Genomic DNA, 21,055 nt, shown 5'->3' on the forward strand with positions numbered 1-21,055 from the left:
CAGGGAAGAGGATTTATTGTTTGTCTTAAATATTTAAAAAGAAAAACTGGTGACCATTGAAAAATGGCTTAAGGATACTTAAAACAACGCTCACTACGCTAAGTTACGTTGGCTAGTGTTAAAGACTGCATTCATACTAGGTAAGAATTCTGCTTTTTTGGGGGGATATATTTGCCACTTTAGTATTGGTAATTGGTATCAATGAAGCTGTGTTTGTTTTAATGCACAGTTTTTAACTATAGCACCAGTGTAAAATGACCTTTTAGGTAAAGTATATCTGGTGCAAAAAAATGGATTGTACATTGTCCCTGTTGGATGAACAATAAATGTGAAAATAAGTTTGTTTGCAGAACAAATACTAGGTTCATATATTATTTAGCATCAAAAATTATACTGATTTACAGTCTTCTGGCAGTAAGGAACACAACTTTAACTTGCATCCGCAAATCCAAACCCATCAAAAGTCCAGATATTTTCCAATGAAAGATCAATGAAAAATAAAGAGGATGGGCCTTATTTATGATCTATCTCACTTGATGAACACAAACACAGCTACTGAGTTACAGAATCTAAATCTGAAGTAAATACCAATTCTAATCAGTTATAATGCTCAGACATGGTAATGAGACATCACTAATTATGGGCTAAATTCGTGGTTTTCTTTCAGCTCAGGGTAAATTCAATTGCAGTACATTGACAGAGGTTAGCATATCGACGGAGGGGTTGATGGGTCCAAATAAACTCATTTCTAATCAACAATAAGCGCTTCAGACATCACCAAGGAAGCACACAGCCCACACTGCTGGGTTACACTGTGAGGACAGGAGCAAGATCAATACTCTTCACAGCTTCTGGCTAAATATCATCTCAACAGGCAAAATGTAGCTGTAATCAACCATTTATGCTTGATCTCCCTTTCCAGTGGTGGTATTCCTTCACGGTTCCGGTGATGATGCGGGCAGATGGATTCTACTGTGCTCTCCATGTGTCTGATCTGCAATATCTGTACGCCAACATGAGAGGCTTTCCATAAACATGTTTTATGAGTGTCTCTCTCTCATGTTGCAGTTCACACGATAATGTAAACTCCATTACCTAAAAGCCTATTCGAAACCAGCAGTCTGCCCGAGCTCAGACATATAATGGGCTTTAACGAACAGACAGGACAGTTCCTCTGTGAGCACATCCTGCCATTAATTAAAGTGAAAAACTTAATGAGGCGGATGAAAATAGAATACACTCTCCCTCACAGAGGGCTCTGACTAAGATACTTCAAAAAGGCAATTTCAAACAAAATTAAAAGCATTCAGAGCTAATTTCTTAAACTTTGACATGTATGATTTTAAAGGGCGCTTAAAAGTTTTAAAATTGCGGTCCTTAAATAAATATGATATAGCATCACATTTAGACTGTCTGTATTTGAGTTAATCCAAGAGGAATTATTGAGAAAAAAGATGTTATTACTGTACAGTCTATAATTAATCACCATATTGATTTCAGGGAATATTCTTTGCTCAAACACAGCAATACGAGGGTGAATTTAGACTGTGCATAGAGAGCATTAACTGTATATTATACGGTCTGTGGTGCCACTGCTCTTTTAAGCATGCATTATTAACAAAGCCAAATGCCAGAGGGAAGCTGCTTGGCCGCCTTGCAACATCTGCGACGGCTGGTCATTATGCTGCAGAGAGAAAATAAGATGCTCAGATGCAGAAGGAGAGACAGTGACAAACCAGTTCTTTATAACTTCATTACAACCAAAATGTTAATGACTGGGAAATTTAAGCTGCTGTTATAAAAGCAATCAAAGACTTATCCAGCGGATTTAGTGTTTGCTTAACGCCTTCGGCTAAGACATCGAGCATTTCTGGGGACACCCTAGAAATGTGTAATTCCTAAAAAACAGCCTGCCCTCTTGCTGTTTTTCTGTTTTTTCATCTCAGGTTCAGCAGGGAAATCAAGGTAGCTCTAATCATCTCCAGAAATCACAGGCTTCCCTATTTTCTGCTTAGGGAGACAAAAACACAACTTGGATATCCTTTAACTTGTTAATTAGGCTGTGCGAGAGCAGCATAGCACCTCCTACACATTAGAGTCAATCTGATACTGTATACATATGGCATCATTATAATAAATACGCTCCATCAAACTGTCAGTGTCAGAAGAATCAACCCATTACTGCTGATTGATGGGTGTGCTGTACGTTTACATTTGCTGTTTGCATCCTTGATGCCTTTTTAAAAATGCTTTAAATCAGCTAACTTCCTGCTGGTACACAGACTTGAGCTCTGTCGAAGGATCTGCACAACAGACACCGAGCATATATGCTAATGAAAAGTTATCTGTAGATCATACTTGCTAATTGAGTTCAGAGACCATCACCGATAATGATCATGATTTATTTGCATACTATTGCTGAATAGCTGGCGTATCTGCCTGTGCTAAGAGATAAGGCAAGGTCAAAGACCTTCATTATCAAACCAATTTATTAAATTAGATTACCTTTATTTCAGACACCTGATCTAATATTAGATCAATTTATCTGTCAGTATATTTTCTATCAAGTTCTCACAACAGTGTGCATCTTAAATACAGTGTAGCTGAGACTTGTTAAAGTTTATCATGGCTTTTCAGATAAACTGAGCTGCAAGCATTTATACTGAGCAGCAAACCCCAGGGAAGCGAAGCTCTAATGATTCAAAATATCACTGGGCTGAGTCAAAGGACTGCTCTCATCTGTTAGACCTTTCCATTCCCACAGAGGGAAAAAGAACTCATCATTTCTTCCCTTCACTTTAACATTTAAACCACTTAGTGATAAAGAGCTCTTAAACCTTGCCTGGATGATTGTTCCAAAATAAAATCTCTGCACCAAATACAACACCGGTCTTTTATCATAAAACTGAAATCCATCATGTCCTGTAATTAATAAACCGCGAGTGGTGGATGTTGGGAGTGTGATGAAATACAAAAACACAGCATTGACTTACATTTTGAGTTTGTCAGGTTGAATATGCCAACTGATAATGGCTACCAACTAAATCATACTCTTACTAAATACATATTCATGATATATATTAATTTATCAGCAATAACATGAAAAAGCATGCACGCAACAACAAACTTGTTGCTAGATGTGCTACCATCTTTTCTGTAGTTTGAGCATACAGAGAGTTACATTATTAGTTACACAAAGGTCACAGAGTATAGCTCTTTTGGATGTAGAGAACATTCTTATTAAGACTTAAGAGTCTACAGCCATGCTAGCAGCTCTGTGAGGCTATACTTGGGCACAGCGGTGCTTTGAGTTAAATGTCAACCTCCTGGTAGCACAAGAGGAAACGTCAGGGGATCAGCAAAGTCATTAGGATTCACCCTACCATGAGAAGTTTAATAGTTGTACAGATATTTCAGTCTGAACCAAAGTGGTGGATCAGCTGACACTGTCCTCACTAGAGCAATGTATGCAATGGTAAGCAAGCATTAAATGGTTGTTGCTTCAGCAACTTTCTTAAAAAATCCTGATGACAAATTTCAGGTGACACACACACACACACACACACACACATATATATATATATATATATATATATAGATACACAGACACAGACACGCACACACACACACACACACACACACACACAGGAATAGTGATATCTCTTGGAAGTTACAGACAGAACCAGAAAACCCTCAGAGGACTTTTGCTGCAATTTCTGTAAAAAACTGTAGAAATGATGATAGATGCAGAGGAAAAAAAATACTTAAGATGTGTGTGTGCTTTTTTTTGCACAGATATAATGTGTCTGTGAGGCTGTGTAAAATGAAAAAATGAAAAGATATGATTTCTGATTGACCCCACAGGCCAGTGAGGGCCTGTCTGCCATGCGAACACTGTGAAAAAAGCTGCAGTCCCTTTGACTTGGCAGCATCCGGCAGTGTGATGCCAGTGTCGGAGCTAAACAGCGCTAGATTCCGCCAACCTATAAACACAGAGATCTGAGATGTAACAATGACAGCTAAAGCTGCGTTTCATCCAGGCCAAAAGTTTGTGAAGAGGTGAACGGATTACTAATGAGGCAATGCAGGCTGATTTAGACAGAACTCCAAATACTCGCGTGCAGGAAAAACTCCCACTTTCTGCACAGGAGCCAGTGTTGGCGAGGGTCATATTGAGCAATGGATGAGATAATGAGGCGTATTCAAAGTTATCAGATGAATCACAAAGCAATTAAAACAGGTTCTAACAGCCAGAACTTTCAACATTTTCTTTTCAAAATTTCTTTTAAATACAAATGATATGCCTATAGAAAACTAGAGAGTGAAGAATAGAATATATTTCTACTTTCTCTGACAGTTTTCTAAAGAAGACACAGTCATGTTTCATAAAGTGAGAGTGTTCACGTGGATTCATATCCTCGATAGCAGTTCCAATCAGTGTATTAGATATGACTATATAGGGCTTTGGCATATTAGCAGACTGACATTCATGCCCTTTTAGTCTGTGTTGATTGCAGTGTTCATCAATGCTGGTTTGAATGCCAAATTAAATACACATCAGATATGCAGTCAAGAAATGGGGTCATTTGGTTTGACACACTGTTGATGTAAAGACAGGAGTAATTGGGTTATCAAAGTGAAAGAAGCACACTCATCAAGTGTACGGCAAACATGTCAGTTATGTTCAGAGAGGAATGAGCAACAGCATAATCACAGAGTCTCCAATGGAGCATCTGCCTCAGTGCAGTAAGTGATCCTTATTTATAGCCGAGAGAAAATTTGTAATTTCTCTTGTCAGCCAGCATGAGAAAATAAAAAGTCAGGGTCATCTACAAAACAGAGGTGGAAAAGTAGATTTAATTTCCATTTTATATTTCTACTCTACTGTATTTTATAGGAAATCATTGTACTTTTTACTCCACAGTCATTTGACAGCTATCACGAGCTTACTGGCTACTATGCAAAGTATTTAAAGAGTATTTTTTACATTAGAGCATTCCTCGTTTTACTCAAGTTAAACTTCTTTTTAAAAACAGCAATCCAACCTGCTGCTTCTCGATAATGACTTGGATAAAACCATGTTGAGAGAAATCACATTGGATGTTATCTCTCTCCAGGGAGCACACTTTAAAGGCCAACTAACAGGGTACAGTCACAGCCACTCATGTACACTGCACTCCATGGGCAAAACAGTTACTGGCCTGGGCAAAGACCTTTCGTTAAGCAGTTGTAATGAACTAAACACACATATTAACAGACATTAACATCAACTCCAATCAGAACACTTCAGGTTGTCTGTGAAGAGGGTGCGCTTGGCATTTACATCAGAACTCTTTGAGTGACTCTCCCTTGGTTCGTCCGTAAAGCTGTCTTTAACTCAATTATCGCAGAATTACTAATCAGGGTTCCAGCATGCAGGCAAAAACCACACAAGAGAGAGAGTAGACAACTGTCACCATATTTATAAGGTGACATAGTGGGAAAGCCATGCAAAAGTCAGACTTCTTCTTTCAACATAAGGCTGAGGCTTGAGAAGCACTGGTAGTGTGCAAGATCATTTGGGAGGGTTGGACAAACATGTCTGTAGCTACACAATGTATAGTAATTCAATTCAATTCAATTCAATTCAATTCAATTCATTTTGTATAGCCCAATATCACAACAGAGTTGTCTCACAGTGCTCAAAGTTCACTGAAATAAACAAGAAGTAAACAAGAAGATTCCTCTTTAATTTTTTCTATAAGTTCTATTATATGTATAACCCTACCTTCATGAAGATTAAGGTTAAATCTTTACTGAAACTGTTTTCGAGAGGTTTTGATTCAACTCACTGGTCATTTTGGAGGCTTCAGTTAATGGTGCTGTTGAATTGTAATCTGTTATAAAGAGCGATGTTGCTATTATTTTGTTCACCCAATTCACATCAGTGAGGCAAGACTAAATAACAGCAGCGCCTTCATGACTGTAGGATTCATTGCAGCATTGTTGTATTAGATTGCATTAGTCTTAGACATCGCTAACTAAAAACATGTTTTAATACTTTGGACAAACAGTAATAACTGAATAGTTTTGTAAGTAAATGTAAAATGTTTTTGCACAATTATTTTAGGCTGACGATGCCTTGTTGAAGTTACCACATTGAGCTCAAAAGGATTTCAAGAATCTTGCATTTTTTAAAAACCCACAGGACCATGTAAATGCAAGTAACCATAAATGTAGTTGGGGGGGTTCCAACAAGCATTCCTTCAACAGCACACTTCTTAAGAGGAGAGTAGGTGAAATCAGACACCCATAAGCCCATAGGCACTGTTGTTTTTTTTTTTTATCTTGGTGGGTGGTGGGTTATACAGGGGCAAGAAGGATCACACCATCATTGGCAGTCTTTTCACTCTCTGTGAGTCTTCCTTCCTTCTTGCCTCCCAGACCTGCCCTTCAGGTCCTGGATTAGTCATGGAGAGAGCTCCAAACGGCAGCCATCCAGCTTCAGAAACCCTTTCCTAATGAGTCTGTGAGGGACTGATGGCATGGGTTATCGAGTTAAAGAGCTGCCTCTTCAGCTCATCTGGGCTTTAATCTTTTCATCTGCCACACTGGGCTCCCTGAGAACTCCCCATTCATCTCTCCATCTACTATTCTTACACATAATTAACAGCTCTGCAAGAAACTTTTGGTGTCATTTGGGGAAATGAACTGATCTTGACGAGGTCATCTGATATCAACTAAAATTACAAATATGTTAAGGGTCTGATCACATGTCCTAGTGCATACTTTATCAGTACATAAAATATCAGTAATTGCAGTTGATCATCTAACATCATTTTTACTCATTCTGTTAATTAAGTCTTTTGGTTGCTGCAACACTCACAGCTGTTCAAATGCTTCCCCTTATGACTGGAAGAAAGAAAAAACATTGCCAATAACATTGTTCAGATTGATGTTGATGACTGCACTTAGTATGCAGTGATTCAGCAGATCTTGGGCTATAAGGTTGAAGAGCGCAGAGCTCTTGAAAAGTTTACTATGCAAATCTGTAAGGGAGCACATTTAGCTGACTGTACAAAGCAGCCAGCAGCTGTTGTCTGGTAAAGGATGTGATGCAAGGCTTTTCATCCCTTGGAGAAAACTGACAGTGACTATAACGCTTAAGCAAATGCCAACTAATTCAGTAAGTGGTTTTTTAACAATAATCAAGGATTACCTACAGGACACGTGTGCCTCTAAAAAGCCAAAAATAATTGTGTTATATCTGCTTTCACTATATTGCCACATTCAAAGAGAAGCCTATATTGTTTGATACTTACTTTAAGTACTTCATTTTTACAAAAAAAAAATGGCTGAGAGGCCAAATGTTATGTGCATCAAGTAAGATAGTATTATGTATTTACAACCTCTGAGAAATATCTTTGTCTTGGGACATGTAATCAAGTTCTAAGCTAATCACGACCTTAGTGAACAAACTTGTTCACTGTCATTCCAGAGACAAGTGTGGGTCCATCTCTACTGCCAATTAGCTGTCACTATTAAGCAATGGTCAGTTGGCATGAGGGAAATGGCAGTCAGCGGTTATCCAGTCTGATGCTACTGTCCCCAGGGCAATTAGAGCCCATAAATCAGTTTACAACCTGGAGGAAGTAAGAGGCGATGGGTGGAGAAGAAGGAGTGGGAGGAAACGACTGCTGCTACTGCTGATGCCCATCTCATTAGTGGTGCTATCATAATGTGTCGACATGAAAGAACCGTCTGCTGGTGCTGTGGGTGGTTATCTGTCTGCTGAATGTGGCATGTGTGGATTGCCCAGAAACAAGACACTGTGAGGAGGGGCTGAGGGATATTCAAATGTACTTCATGAGGCTTCCAAATGTATTTTAAAAAGTTCTAAAATATGTCAACTGAGTTTTGGCATTGTACTTGAAAAAAAAGAAACACTAAGAGGACAGATATTTTTCTCAGAGGTTTGGTCTCAGAGACCAAAAATGGGGCTCAAATTAGAGGAAATATTTGACATTTTTGAATTAATGTTTGACTCAAGTTTAAACTCCCAACATACAATAGTAGCCAAGTTAGCCAAACCAATTTGTGAGACGAAAATACTGTATGTCAAAGGTAGGCTATGCATTTTTCAGCTCTTTTCGAGCTCCTCTGCCTCCACACGGCCAAAAACAAGGAAAGAAACATAAACTTAGCTTTAAAAATTAACTTTAGCATGAAGCAGTGGCTCCAGTTTAATAGTGCAGCCTCGAAGACGTGACACTTTCAGAGACTGCCGTGAGTTCAATCAGTCCCCTGTGCTCTGGCAATCAAAGAGTGCACAGCAAAAGAGAATAACACGTACGTACGTACACACACACACACACACACAGAGCTTCTCTGCTCTTAGACTGGTAATGCAAAACATTTATAGCTCTCTCATGGGATGAATGAAAGTGCCAGCTTGGGTTCTCACTGCTGGGAGCAGGAAACAACTGATCAAACAAACTGATGGATGGCGACAAATGGAAGAGTTTTGCTAATTTGTTGCAAAGCAGATACCTGCAGTATTCATACAGGCTAACGTATAAAGACTGTGAGATTACTCAGACTTTGACAGGCTTTTTTTCATTGACTTGAACAAGGATTTAACTCCAGTAAGTAGCTGAATGCACCGACTAGAATGCAGAATTAATCTAAAGGCTGTCACAAACAAGTATCAGTAGACAAAAGGACCGGCTAGATAAGAGTCTGCTCAGGCATGGTAATTGACACACTGGCCTCTAGTCTACCAGTCAAAAAATAAACGATTTCATACTCTGCGTATGATCTGAGAATGGACTGCTGGGAGCTCGGTGATGCTCATCACACCCCTAAAGCTGCTTCAGAAAGTGCAGGGTCACAGTGCTTATGGAGTGTTTGAATCAAGCTTATTAGTTTGCTGCAAGCATGTGTGAACATTGGCTGATGTGTTGTGTATGTGTCGCTTGGGAGGGTCAGGACTACATGTTTTATTCCCCACACTGCAGCTCAGTTTACAGCAGAACAGATGTGATTTGCACACCTGCAGGGCACAGAACAGCATCTTCGCCAACCTACTCCAATGTCTTCTGCATTGTGACTCAGGTGGCTGACAAATGCTTTATGTGTGTGTGTGGGAAAGAGAGGGGGGTGAATTCCAAAAGGAATCTGGCTTGTAGGAATCAAATACACTGATGAAAGCAATAAAACCAAAATTGAGCAGCAATAAAATCTCTAGTCATCCCTAGCTCTACGCATCCCTAGCTACAGAGGATGTTGGAAGAGTTTTGGAAAGGGTGGGCCGGGGGACAAACTGCTCACAGTCAACCAGACACTGCTTCTATAAGCTCTGCACCTGCCATTAACGGCCAATTTGAAGCTCAGCTCTAACAGATACAGCTCCAGGTAATCTGTTGGAATTTGAAAAGCCTTGTTATTTAAATTGTGGTGTTACTCAATGTTTTTTTTCCTCAGTATGATCCATTAAAAGGGGAACTCCAGTGAAGGAAATGTAGGAAAAAAGCGACCAGTTGAGTTGGAGTTTACATCCATGTCTGTACAGATCCAAAATAAGTGTCATTAATTCAATGTCTGGCCAAATGTGAAATATCTCTTTCTGTTCCTAAGTAAGTTATACTGTTGAATAATGGGCGGGAAAGTGTTTTCAAAGAACAATATAATGTCACAGTGAAGTTAACCTTTGACTTTTGAGGTATAAAATGTCATTAATTTATCATTTCATTTTATTAGACATTTGTGCAAACATTCACAATGTTTGAATCACCACAACCACTGACTCTTTTATACCGTCTGACTGCTGCTCCTTCCTCCTCTCAACCAGCCAGTAGGAGCTGCAAGTGATCAACAACTGCTTCAGTTTGAAATCACAAAGCAAAAGGTATGTCTGGCAATCAGCGAAAAACAGGCCATGCCTGGTCTGTTGCACGCTACATTTTGGTCTATGCTGTGGCTCAAAAACTGACATCCCTGGAAAAGTTTGGTCTTGTTTGATACCTGAGCTTAATTCCACACTGGATATATTAGGATCCGACAACATCTAACAACAACATGCAGTCTTTGCAACCATCCTGAATATAAGTATTTGCTTTAACAACATAATTTAAAACAGTTTTACTACAAGTTTAACCTTGTGACACCTTGTGTTTACAGTGTGAGTATTTTTTATTGTGACCACTGGTCACAATAAAAAAAATCAATAAATAAAATAAAAAGTTAAATAAGTATCTTGTAAATCTTACAGAGATCCACACCTGTCTGTGTGAGACAGTTTAAGGGTTCATGTGCAAAAACAGATTATCTCCATTTTGTTTATTTTCCTAAATAATTTTTTTTTGTGCACTCCAGGCAACACTGATCAAACTGGTTTTGGTTTATCAATTATAACAATCATTTATCTTGTTTTCCAAATGAGCTCTAATTATTCATATATTATTCATATGATATTATTCTAAAAGCTGTTATTTTTCATTTCGTAGTTAATTTAACATGCTCTAGTGCTAACACATAAACTTACATGCCCTACACAACAAATTATAGTTACATGCCATTATTATTATTATTATCATTATTTTTTAATCTAGTTGGTAGTTCAGGTTTCTTCTTCTTTACGATCGAGCTATCATATGCATATGTGGAAAAAGTTATATAAAACCTTTTGTTGCTTCAGAGGGAGCTGGGTGAAGCCTGATAAATGGCCTCCAGTGTTGTCACCTGAGTCAGTGTGGTTGAAGCTGAGGATTACAAGTTTGCAAATGAAAAAATCTGGAGGTGTGGATTTAGAAAAAAGTGATGTTACCAGACATCCATGGCCTGCTCCTCGTCTCTGCCTGGGGCTAGAGGCTGAATCTTTAACTGAGCTTGTCAGCGGTTAAGTTACATTTTGGGGAACGTAAGCACCAGGTTTTGACAAAGAAGAAGAATCGGTGTAATGAAAAAAGACAATATCTCTGGTCATGCTGAATCAATTTTGACTCTAGTAGTCCATTGTGGGCCTGACAGTGCTACAGCAGTGCAATGCTTAATGCGTATAGTATTCTTTTCACAGATGAGCAAATTTTGCCGTGACCACGGGTCTCTGACTGCAGATTAAAACACATTGTTATGTTATGTTGTACGCATGTTGTAAAAACTAAGAGCTGTTGCTGTGCCATTCCATAACTGAGCATTGCCATTACACATTCTAGTATACTGTATGTCTCTTCTAAAAAGATACGAAGGGAAGTAAAAAAAAAAAAAATCCCCCAAATCACAAAAACTGTCTTTAAATACTTCTTCTAGCTCTAACTTCATCTGATAAGTGCACAAAAGCACAATTCTTGACTAAACTCCTTAACTGCAAAGCACATTTCATCTCTTTTTAGATTTTCAACAAAAATGGAATCAGGCAACATTCACATTAATAAAACAGAAGGCTGCGGCAGCACAACAAGCAACAAAGTAAAGAGATGCTGAGACTAAGTTTGGAGATTAGCAGGCAGCATACACCCTAGCATCTATAATTCATGTGATTGTTTGCGGCTGCGCTGACTGCTCATCTGATTGCTACACTGCTGAGGCCTTGTGCTGATATTTGCATGGAGAGAAAAACATTAGAAAATACCCATACCCAATTCTGACTGCTGTTCCTTAGCAACAAAAGTGTTTTAAGCAGTATGCTTTATGTGTGTGTTTGTGTGTGTGGCCATGTGTCTCATACTTACTTATTTTGCATCATGTTCATTATGACCCAGTCTGAGGGGTAGACGTTTTTCCCAATGAGATCTTTAAACATGATAAATGTTTCCATTAGGAAATCCTGCAAGAGAGAAAGTTTTCAAAATGAAAACTGTTATTCTTCCCACCACAAAGATAAGAGCAATCTGAAATGAACTGTTAGGGGTTTATGGCTTTCAGGCAGAAACAGCTTTTAGATTAGTTTTTAAGGTCAAGGTGACTCATATATTTCCCTTTTGCTGGTGGCACTTGAGACCAGCGTGTTCTTAATGCTCACATGTTGTAGTACAATGAGATTAGAGCCATCTTACTTCTCACGGAAAAACTATTCATGTGATATTTAGATAACAAAGTGCACATATAATTACCAGCTATTCAAGCAAAAAAGGACAACTTGATAACTAGGTTCGGTTATGCTCAGCTCTACCCTGTCTACAGCAGCATGACTTCAAATTCCTTCTCCTTAATGTCATACTACATCAGGGCTACAAAGTCATCAACTCTTTCTCATAATGTGAAATTTCTGACATCTTTTAAAAAAATTATTTTGCTGCCACACCCACAAAAGCTTTCTCTTATTATCAGTGGAAGCTAAATACCTAAAACATAAATATGCATGTAAATCTATTTCTGGCTGTAGATGTTTCACTCCTGGATGAATCGCTGTGCTTTGTGATGCCGTGTTTAGAAAACAACTGCAAAACAACAAAGTCCTTTGGGCTGCAGCCAGTTCTGAAATGTGTATATGGCCCACGCCAGCTTCAGGAACAATAAATCTGTGAAGAGATCCAGCTTCATCACGGTGATTGTTGATCCTGCTATGGGAACTAGACAGGCAGCTTCAAACAAGCCCTGTGTACAATCATAAAGGTCAAAAAGTTCGACCCATGCTGAGTTCTTTGTATAGTCATTTCACAAAATGAAAACATGTAGAAAGAATAAATACTGTTTAGGTGCATACAAGAGCTCAATCAAACAACAATAAGGACAAACAAATAGTAATTTTACTAATCCTTTGACTTGTTAGAGGGGCATTCGTTAATTCAATACCAAATGAAAGCAGTATGTGCAGCAAGTGAAGGCAAAAACTCCATCTGCTTAGATTCTACTAATGTAAATCTGATTCTTGTCCATCCCATGCAGCTCCAAAGTCATTTGTTGGGGTAAAAGCAAACAGTGGGATTTTCCCACTTGTCAGAGTAGAGTAACATAATGCTAATCTGTCAGCAGATACTAGAGAAATACCGCTTTGGGGGAGGAACTATTCAGAGCTGAAATCCATAACATCAATGAGATTTATCCACCCTCCACAACTTGAGTGATCCCCACCCCTTAGGAGTTCCTGTCATCAAGAGCATGCTGTACATGCAGCAGAATGTAACAGAAATTCAATTTCACACTTTATTGTGGACGAAAAACATTTTCTTATCAGATCTAATCCAACTTTTGATTTCTGGAGAAGACAGTGCAAAATGACACTGAAGTATGTCATCTAGTAGACAGGGACACACTGATAATGTGTACTCACCACCACATCACTCCTTATCTTGCCAAAGGTGCTGATCAGATGAGCATAATGATAGTCGTCCATCTGCCTCAGTGTGGCAGTCATGCTGGCCACGAAGCTCCCCTGGAGAAGAGAAAGAAGTGCATTCAATACACAATCAAGTTCAAATTGAAGGCTGAGGATAGAATGACGCTGTGCCTGCGATTCTGATGGATTCTGACTAGTTGAGTTGATTGCATCTGAGTACTGAAGCAGGCCTGTCCTCCCAGGTTTGGAAAGGTAGGCGCCCTCACTCAGTGGCTGATCTCATTAACCTACTGCCCTCCACTCCCCGGCTCTTTGTCTCCACTGATTATAATGTCTGTGAGGTCCTTTAAGTGCTGTCTTTACTTTGCAGTGTGCTCTGCTGGCTCTGGTTAGCACGCTGTACATGTGCTGCGGAGGGCAGATAAGGGACGGCAAATGTGTGGCACGCTGGGTGGTGAGAAGTTGCAGCTGACTGTCAAGTGTCATGCAGGTGATACATCCGGGCAAAAGGATGAGACTTAGTGGAGAAAGGAATTGGGAGGGGAAATGGAACTGTATGGACATACAGTGGGGCAAAAAAGTATTGTCAGCCACCAATTGTGCAAGTTCTCCCACTTAAAAAGATGAGAGAGGCCTGTAATTTTCATCATAGGTATACCTCAACTATGAAAGACAAAATGAAAAAAAAAAAATCCAGAAAATCACATTGTCTGATTTTTAAAGAATTTATTTGCAAATTATGGTGGAAAATAAGTATTTGGTCAATAACAAAAGTTCATCTCAATACTTTGTTATATACCCTTTGTTGGCAATGACAGAGGTCTGTAAGTCTTCACAAGGTTTTCACACACTGTTGCTGGTATTTTGGCCCATTCCTCCATGCAGATCTCCTCTAGAGCAGTGATGTTTTGGGGCTGTCGCTGGGCAAGACGGACTTTCAACTCCCTCCAAAGATTTTCTATGGGGTTGAGAACTGGAGACTGGCTAGGCCACTCCAGGACCTTGAAATGCTTCTTACGAAGCCACTCCTTCGTTGCCCGGGCGGTGTGTTTGGGATCATTGTCATGCTGGAAGACCCAGCCATGTTTCATCTTCAATGCCCTTGCTGATGGAAGGAGGTTTTCACTCAAAATCTCACGATACATGGCCCCATTCATTCTTTCCTTTACACGGATCAGTCGTCCTGGTCCCTTTGCAGATAAACAGCCCCAAAGCATGATGTTTCCACCCCCATGCTTCACAGTAGGTATGGTGTTCTTTGGATACAACTCAGCATTCCCTCTCCTCCAAACACAACAATCTGACCATATGACATTCTCCCAATCCTCTTCTGGATCATCCAAATGCTCTCTAGCAAACTTCAGACGGGCCTGGACATGTACTGACTTAAGCAGGGGGACAGGTCTGGCACTGCAGGACTTGAGTCCCTGGCGGCGTAGTGTGTTACTGATGGTAGCCTTTGTTACTTTGGTCCCAGCTCTCTGCAGGTCATTCACTAGGTCCCCCCGTGTGGTTCTGGGATTTTTGCTCACCGTTCTCGTGATCATTTTGACCCCATGGGGTGAGATCTTGCGTGGAGCCCCAGATCGGAATATACCCAGACAATTTTGCCTCAACCAGCAAATCAAATCAAAATCAAGAAAATGCACCAAAGAGTGAGTAATTAAAACTGCTTTGTCACAGAATGCACGACCTTTCAGATAGACCAGTAAGATCCTTTTGTTTAACCAGAGACAGCCGTTATATCTCTCTCTTCAAAGCCACAAGACTCTGTTGACAAAAACAATAATTTTACGCCACAAAACACAGGAATTGCTGGTCAATGTGCATCTTTTACTACAGTTGACAAAAGCAATGACCTGAATATGATATTTCAAAAGGAAGAAAAAATAAGGCCAAAAGCAAGGTTTTCAAACTGACATGTCTTAGATTTATCTCAATCTTTGACTGAAAGCACAAGGCAGGTTTATTACACGTTTTAAGAAGTGAAAGCTTTACATTTATTCATGCCATCAGTAAAATGGAATGACTTTGAGCAAAGTGGACTGCAGCGAGATTTGGTTAAAAGAATGCTAACCCACTTTCTGCAAGTGGGTATAATTTCATAACTAATTGCCTGAACAAACCCCAGGTTGGGGCTTTAATCTGGACAGGGACTACCTCTGTGAAGTGCGGACTCTGTTAGTGTAGCCCTCATGCGACGGATATAACTCAGCTGCTTCATGGTAGTTAATCCTCACAAGGCATTCTGTTTTGTTGGAGAACCTCTCCTTGAGCTGTAATTAGGCCTGACCCACCAAAGCACAGTAGAGCTGAAAAGATGCTGAACACTCACACACACACTCTCTTACCTCATCCAACCCCTTCTTGCGGTTATTGTTTGCTCAGTTTCCATTGTAGCACATTGTGATGATTTTAGACAAAAGGTTAATTATTTCTATCAATACGTATGGAAATAATGCTTACCACATCAACACTTACAATAACATAATCATGCAAAAGACTCATTAATGCAAACATCTACTATAGCGTATCTGTAGTGTATCTAATTCTTTGGCTTTTTCCTTGTTATGCTATGTGGAGCTGATGACTTCTTCACTTCCCTCTCAGAGATGCTTCACAGAAACCAGAGTGACTCATGTTATATTAATATGGAAATGTTTTTCTGAAGCACAGAGGGCAAGACTCTTTCATCTGTAAGGGCATGTAAGCCTCAGTTAGCCTCAGTTCTGTAGCATTAAAGATGGAAAAAAATATTTACACAGAGTCTGAAACAGTGTGTGTAAAGAGTGTAAAGAGATGGTTGTCCCATACTTCTTCTTAAATGGAGAACAATAGGGGGAAGTGACCTAATAAAAAGCATATGGATAACCTTTGGTGAGTTAAAGGTAGGTTTTTTTTAGCATGTCAGATCCATCCTTCTTCACTCAAATTGAAATTTCCCAGAACCACGATTGTAACTGGTGAGAGCGGCGGGAACTGGCTGCTGCAATTCCCATCACACTGGGCGGTCACTTTATTAACAAAAGGAGCAAAGGCTTCAAAGAACGCAGCAAACTTTATGTCATTGCGGCTGTTTTAGCAACTCCCCTCAACATGCAGACTAGAGGGGCTAGATCAGCTGAACGGTATCCCATGTTTATTTTTTCTATCTCTTCAGCTGTGATAGAATCCCACTGATAAAGAGAATTCAGAGAAAAGCTACATGCTGTAAGGCTCAGTGTGGGACTTGCCATAAGGCTGCAGTGCTGCGTACAGTAGCATAAGCCCCTTAAGCTTACTCCCAACATTCAATCAAGACTGCCAACAGCACACGCATACATACGCTGATGTTACAATCGATTTTATTGCTGTAATGTGTTGCTCATGAATGAAACTTAAGCTTCCAAACAAATGTTATTGCTGCTAGAGAAGGAAAGATCAGCTGGCAAATCCTGATGGCAAATTAAATACAGGTGAGGGATCTAGCTTCCATATTCCCGCTTTGATGTGGTTTCGGAGTGAAGGATAGAGTCAGAGTGAATCTCTCCCAGACAAGGGATTCAGACCTTTTGCTGTGCAGCAATTAAGATCTAAATGCGGAACAGGAACACATGCCACGCCAGCTGTTATGGGATAATGTGAGAAATAGAGATGTGGGGCATGATGGAAAATGAAAAAGTTCAGGTATGCTCATCTGTGTTCTCAAGCCCTAATTCGCTGGGTGGAAACTAGTGAGTAGTGACAGTCGTCACTGTCATACAGCTGACTCCACAGGGCTACCAGGGTGTCCATTAGGGACTAGTGGTGGACCAGAAGAACTCAAAGGCCATCCTGTCCCCTCATGGCACATCTCTCCACTTTTATCACTGGGGTAAACCCAGGATCGTTACCATGACAACGCTTTTATTTATTTCATTTTTTCAAAGAGAGAGACAGCGTGGAAGGAAATCAAATAAAGCAGGCTAAGAAAAGAAGGGTTCGGAGAATTAAAAGAAAATAAGTCTCTCCCTCACTAGTCACAGGCGGGCTTATCAATTCTGATTTAGGAGCAGGCGACGGAGGTATGTGACACACTGAGAAGCTAAAGGGGGCGGAAATAGAGGAGGGATAACCAGAAAATGCTCCTTCATCTGCCTGCCTAAGAATAACAACTAAGAGCCAAAACAAAAAAGACAAAAGAAACAGAAACTGATTGGTTTAGAAATCCTGACACAACTCCTTTCATTTTTTTTTCTTTTTTATGTACAAGGTTACATTAAAGGGATACTTTCCGATTTTTTAACCAGCTTTGTATCATTGCAATGTGGGTGTGTGAGTCTGCTGGGTGATGCTAAACGCATCATCCGATGGACTTTTTTCTGGCTGTAGGGTTGCGGTTCCATACAGCAGCTGACTTAACAATAAAATAACAGTAATCATTTTATTGTTAATTCAGGCGGCAAAAGTCTGCTGGGTAGCACAAAACGTTGAGAGCCGTGGGGCTCCCGGTGCAGACAGCAAGGAGGAAAGCGAAGCATTTTTTATTTGCATATACTACCCAATGAAAGCATCCCTTTAACTTTGATTGTGTGAAGTCTCCTGTTTGTTGTGACATGTTTGTATTCTAACTTCAAGGGTGACTCTATTTGAATTAAATCACTAATACAAAAAGGAACAAATGAACAGGATAAAAGTCTAGATTAATGTTAACATGTTGTAAACATGGTTCTGAGCATCTGGAAGCCTTTGCAGGGTGGGGGGGGGGGTTGAAAGACTATCCAAAGCATGTTCTTTACATGTACTATTTCTGGCTAAAAATCTCATGTTTCATTGTGCCTGAGATGACAGACACACAGAGTGCATTTATAAAACAACTACTCGGTGGTGATGCAAAATGATGATGATTCATAAGTGTCACAAACCATAATTTTTCAAGCACAACAGTGCACCCTATTTGAGTGCTTGTCATGAAGAGCGAGATTTGAGACAAGCTCTTGAACTCTAATTCAAAGGTAATGAGCACAATAAAGAACCAGAATTTTTTTGATCAATGATGGAGCTCCCACTGGAGATGATGAAGCACCTGAAGGACGGGACAGACACAATCCAGATGCTTACAGAAGTTAATCATTTAATAGCCACCAACTGAGCTGTCATCAGTCTCAAACATTTATCTACTGAAACACTTTCTCTGGCTAAACAATAATAAACGGAAGCTTTACTATTGATATCTATCAGTGTCCAGAAGCTGCAGATTTTCAAAACCCTGCCTCCAAATCCATCTTATGCTTGAGGGCAAATGAGGCAGAATCTTAGCGGAAATGAAAAAGTGGTGATTAGAGGGCAGGGCCAGATCCATCATGCACCACTCTCTAGCTCTGATAATTCATCTCACTTTAGTGCCTGACAGCAGAGAAGCAAAAATTGATGTTTGTTCTACTAGTGAAGTGTTGCCTTATAAACAGAGCATTGTTTTATGCCTTTAATTAAGCCAATGGGGGAAATGGCACGCCGGTCTCTAGAGAGACGCAGACTGAGTCTCAACCCGTCTCTGGAGGACAGAAAACTGACACACGAGAAGAGAGAGAGATGAGGGATGGAGGGGAGACCGGGGGTGCCGACCAACAGAGGCAAAAATGACTCCCTCTATCTCTCAATTGGCTTCAGGCCTGATGAAATATGAAGTTGATGTCTCATTACAACGGAAATTACACGAGCACAGAGAAAACCTCACGTGGCGACTACGCCGTTTAATCTGAGAGGGATGAAGACACTCCTCCTCCTGTGCAAACACAAGTGATCCACTCTGCTAACTCATGGAGGGTTTGAGTGTAAAGGAAAAAAGATCTCATGAGAAAGGGAGCTGCATTGAGTATAAGGTGATGAGTTTTGCTGGCAGAGGCAACCAACAGCACATAATAAGATCTCGATTTGTATTCTCTTCAGTTAGCCTCCTCACATTGTCGGAGGTGTGATTCAAAAATGTCCACTGAGATGATTTTCAGAGGAGAATTCAAATGAAAAAGGGAAACGTCATCAACAGCACCTGATAGCAAAAAAACAGCAGAAAGAAACATTTATAAAGATGCATAAACTAGATGAGTCTCTTCTGCTGTTGTACTTGTTGTGAAATACACAACATAAACCTCTCATAACATCAATTCATATTTTACTTTTCCAACTACGACTTTCTCATGAAACCACTTATTTCTCACTTAATACATATGATATGGCAACACTATGCAAAATTACGTACAAATGCATGTATAATAAAACAGAGATTGATTTATTGGCTCATCTTCATTCACTTGGAAAACAGAATTTTGTTAAACACCACAGTAAAATGAGATCGTCATGATAGGCTTCAAATATATAAATTAAATAAAACTATCATTTTAAAAACAATAATCCCTGATTTTAAGACAACTACAAGCTGTTCTATGGGAGCTTTATGGGAGTTTTACAGGAGCAGTAATGACTTGATGCAGTTGCTCAAAAATCACTAGTGTATGGCTTCTGTATCAAAGGGGTAAATCACGATACACCACTACCTCACGCACACACACACACACACGCACAAACGCACGCACGCACACACACACACACACAGCAGGCAAAGAAGCTGGAAAGGCAGCATCACTTTTCTCGCTAGCCTGTCAAAGGGAGGCAGATCTGACACATGCAAGATACTTGGCGCCTGCTGCAGGATAGAACAGTGAGCCCACTTGGCTCCAACATCAGGCCAACAAGGTGGCAGGCAGGCAGGTCAGCCAGTGGAAATGAGTGGAGGACCTGTTCGAGGCCAGCAGAAACCATTCACACTTCATTTTCTTCTTAAGCAGCATTTGCCATAATGCATTGTGAAGTCCAGATTAACACTTCAGAATACATAAGGGTAAATAATAACGAAAAACCTGGGCAGCCAGCCATGAAAGTGACCTGTTATGCCTTTCATTCAGACAGCATCAAACTTAGACAAGCTCGAGGAAGCACTTTCACACTCCAATACATCAAAGCATAATACTTCCTTGAACAGACACCTTAATTTATACAGGAGACTCCATTGAGCGAAGGCCACTTTCCTTCAAAACGAAGCTCTGTGTGTGTCCAGTGTCAGACGTACATTATTTGCTGAAAAGGAAATGGATGTTACTGACTATTGTCCGGCCAGTGTGACAGATTGTGTGGATGGACTGGAGTATGAGGAGGGATTGTGTAGGTCAATAACGTGCCGTCTTGTCTTGAAGCCATAACACGCTGTCCAGATAATTCAAACTATTTGTTCCTAAAGGTCAAAAGCAGCTTTAAATATTGTGGTTGGAGGCGGTCCACACTTTGAATTAGCTCTTGGCGGTGACTGGGCCTGAGGCAGAGCCAGAAAATCAAATCAGTTTTGACAATTCTGGGAAGAGGAGAAGAGTTGGCGATATCAAATCTGCTCAAAACAAACAGCAGGAACCCTACAGTATCTCTATCAACCTTAACCACTAATATGACCAAATTTTGACAGAATATTCTCCTCATATAAATTCCACGACAAGAGTGCTTGTGCTGGGCTTTACTCGGTTTTAACCCACTTCACACTCTAGATGCCTTTTTGGACAGAAGGAGCGCCAGCTTTGTACACACGTTTGATGAAAAGACCAAAAGACTGCAGCAGATGGGGACAGACTCTCGTTGACGTATCTGCTAGGCACATTTTCAGCTTTGCTTCTCACTCGGAGACTTGCTGGGGCAGGGCTGCTGCACAGCAGACACGTCATATCAACCTGTCAACTGATATGCACACACACATCCGCGCACACACACAAAACTTTCCCTTTCTGTTTCACGATTGCT

The 21,055-nt window shown here is 40.2% G+C and overlaps 1 protein-coding gene across 2 annotated transcripts in view; it reads right to left on the bottom strand.

Annotated features, from left to right (window-relative positions):
- dock1 (dedicator of cytokinesis 1) overlaps positions 1–21,055 on the bottom strand; it is a 172,129-nt gene that overhangs the window by 44,244 nt on the left and 106,830 nt on the right. For both annotated transcript variants that reach the window (XM_070851297.1, XM_070851296.1), the window contains exons 28-29: positions 13,250–13,351; positions 11,709–11,803 (exon numbers count right to left, since the gene is read on the bottom strand). In XM_070851297.1, coding sequence (XP_070707398.1) covers positions 11,709–11,803; positions 13,250–13,351 — 197 coding nt within the window. The remainder of the gene's footprint in view (positions 1–11,708; positions 11,804–13,249; positions 13,352–21,055) is intronic.

The sequence above is a fragment of the Pempheris klunzingeri genome, chromosome 20 (assembly GCF_042242105.1).
Source record: "Pempheris klunzingeri isolate RE-2024b chromosome 20, fPemKlu1.hap1, whole genome shotgun sequence".
In the NCBI taxonomy this organism is placed as follows: Eukaryota; Metazoa; Chordata; class Actinopteri; order Acropomatiformes; family Pempheridae; genus Pempheris; species Pempheris klunzingeri.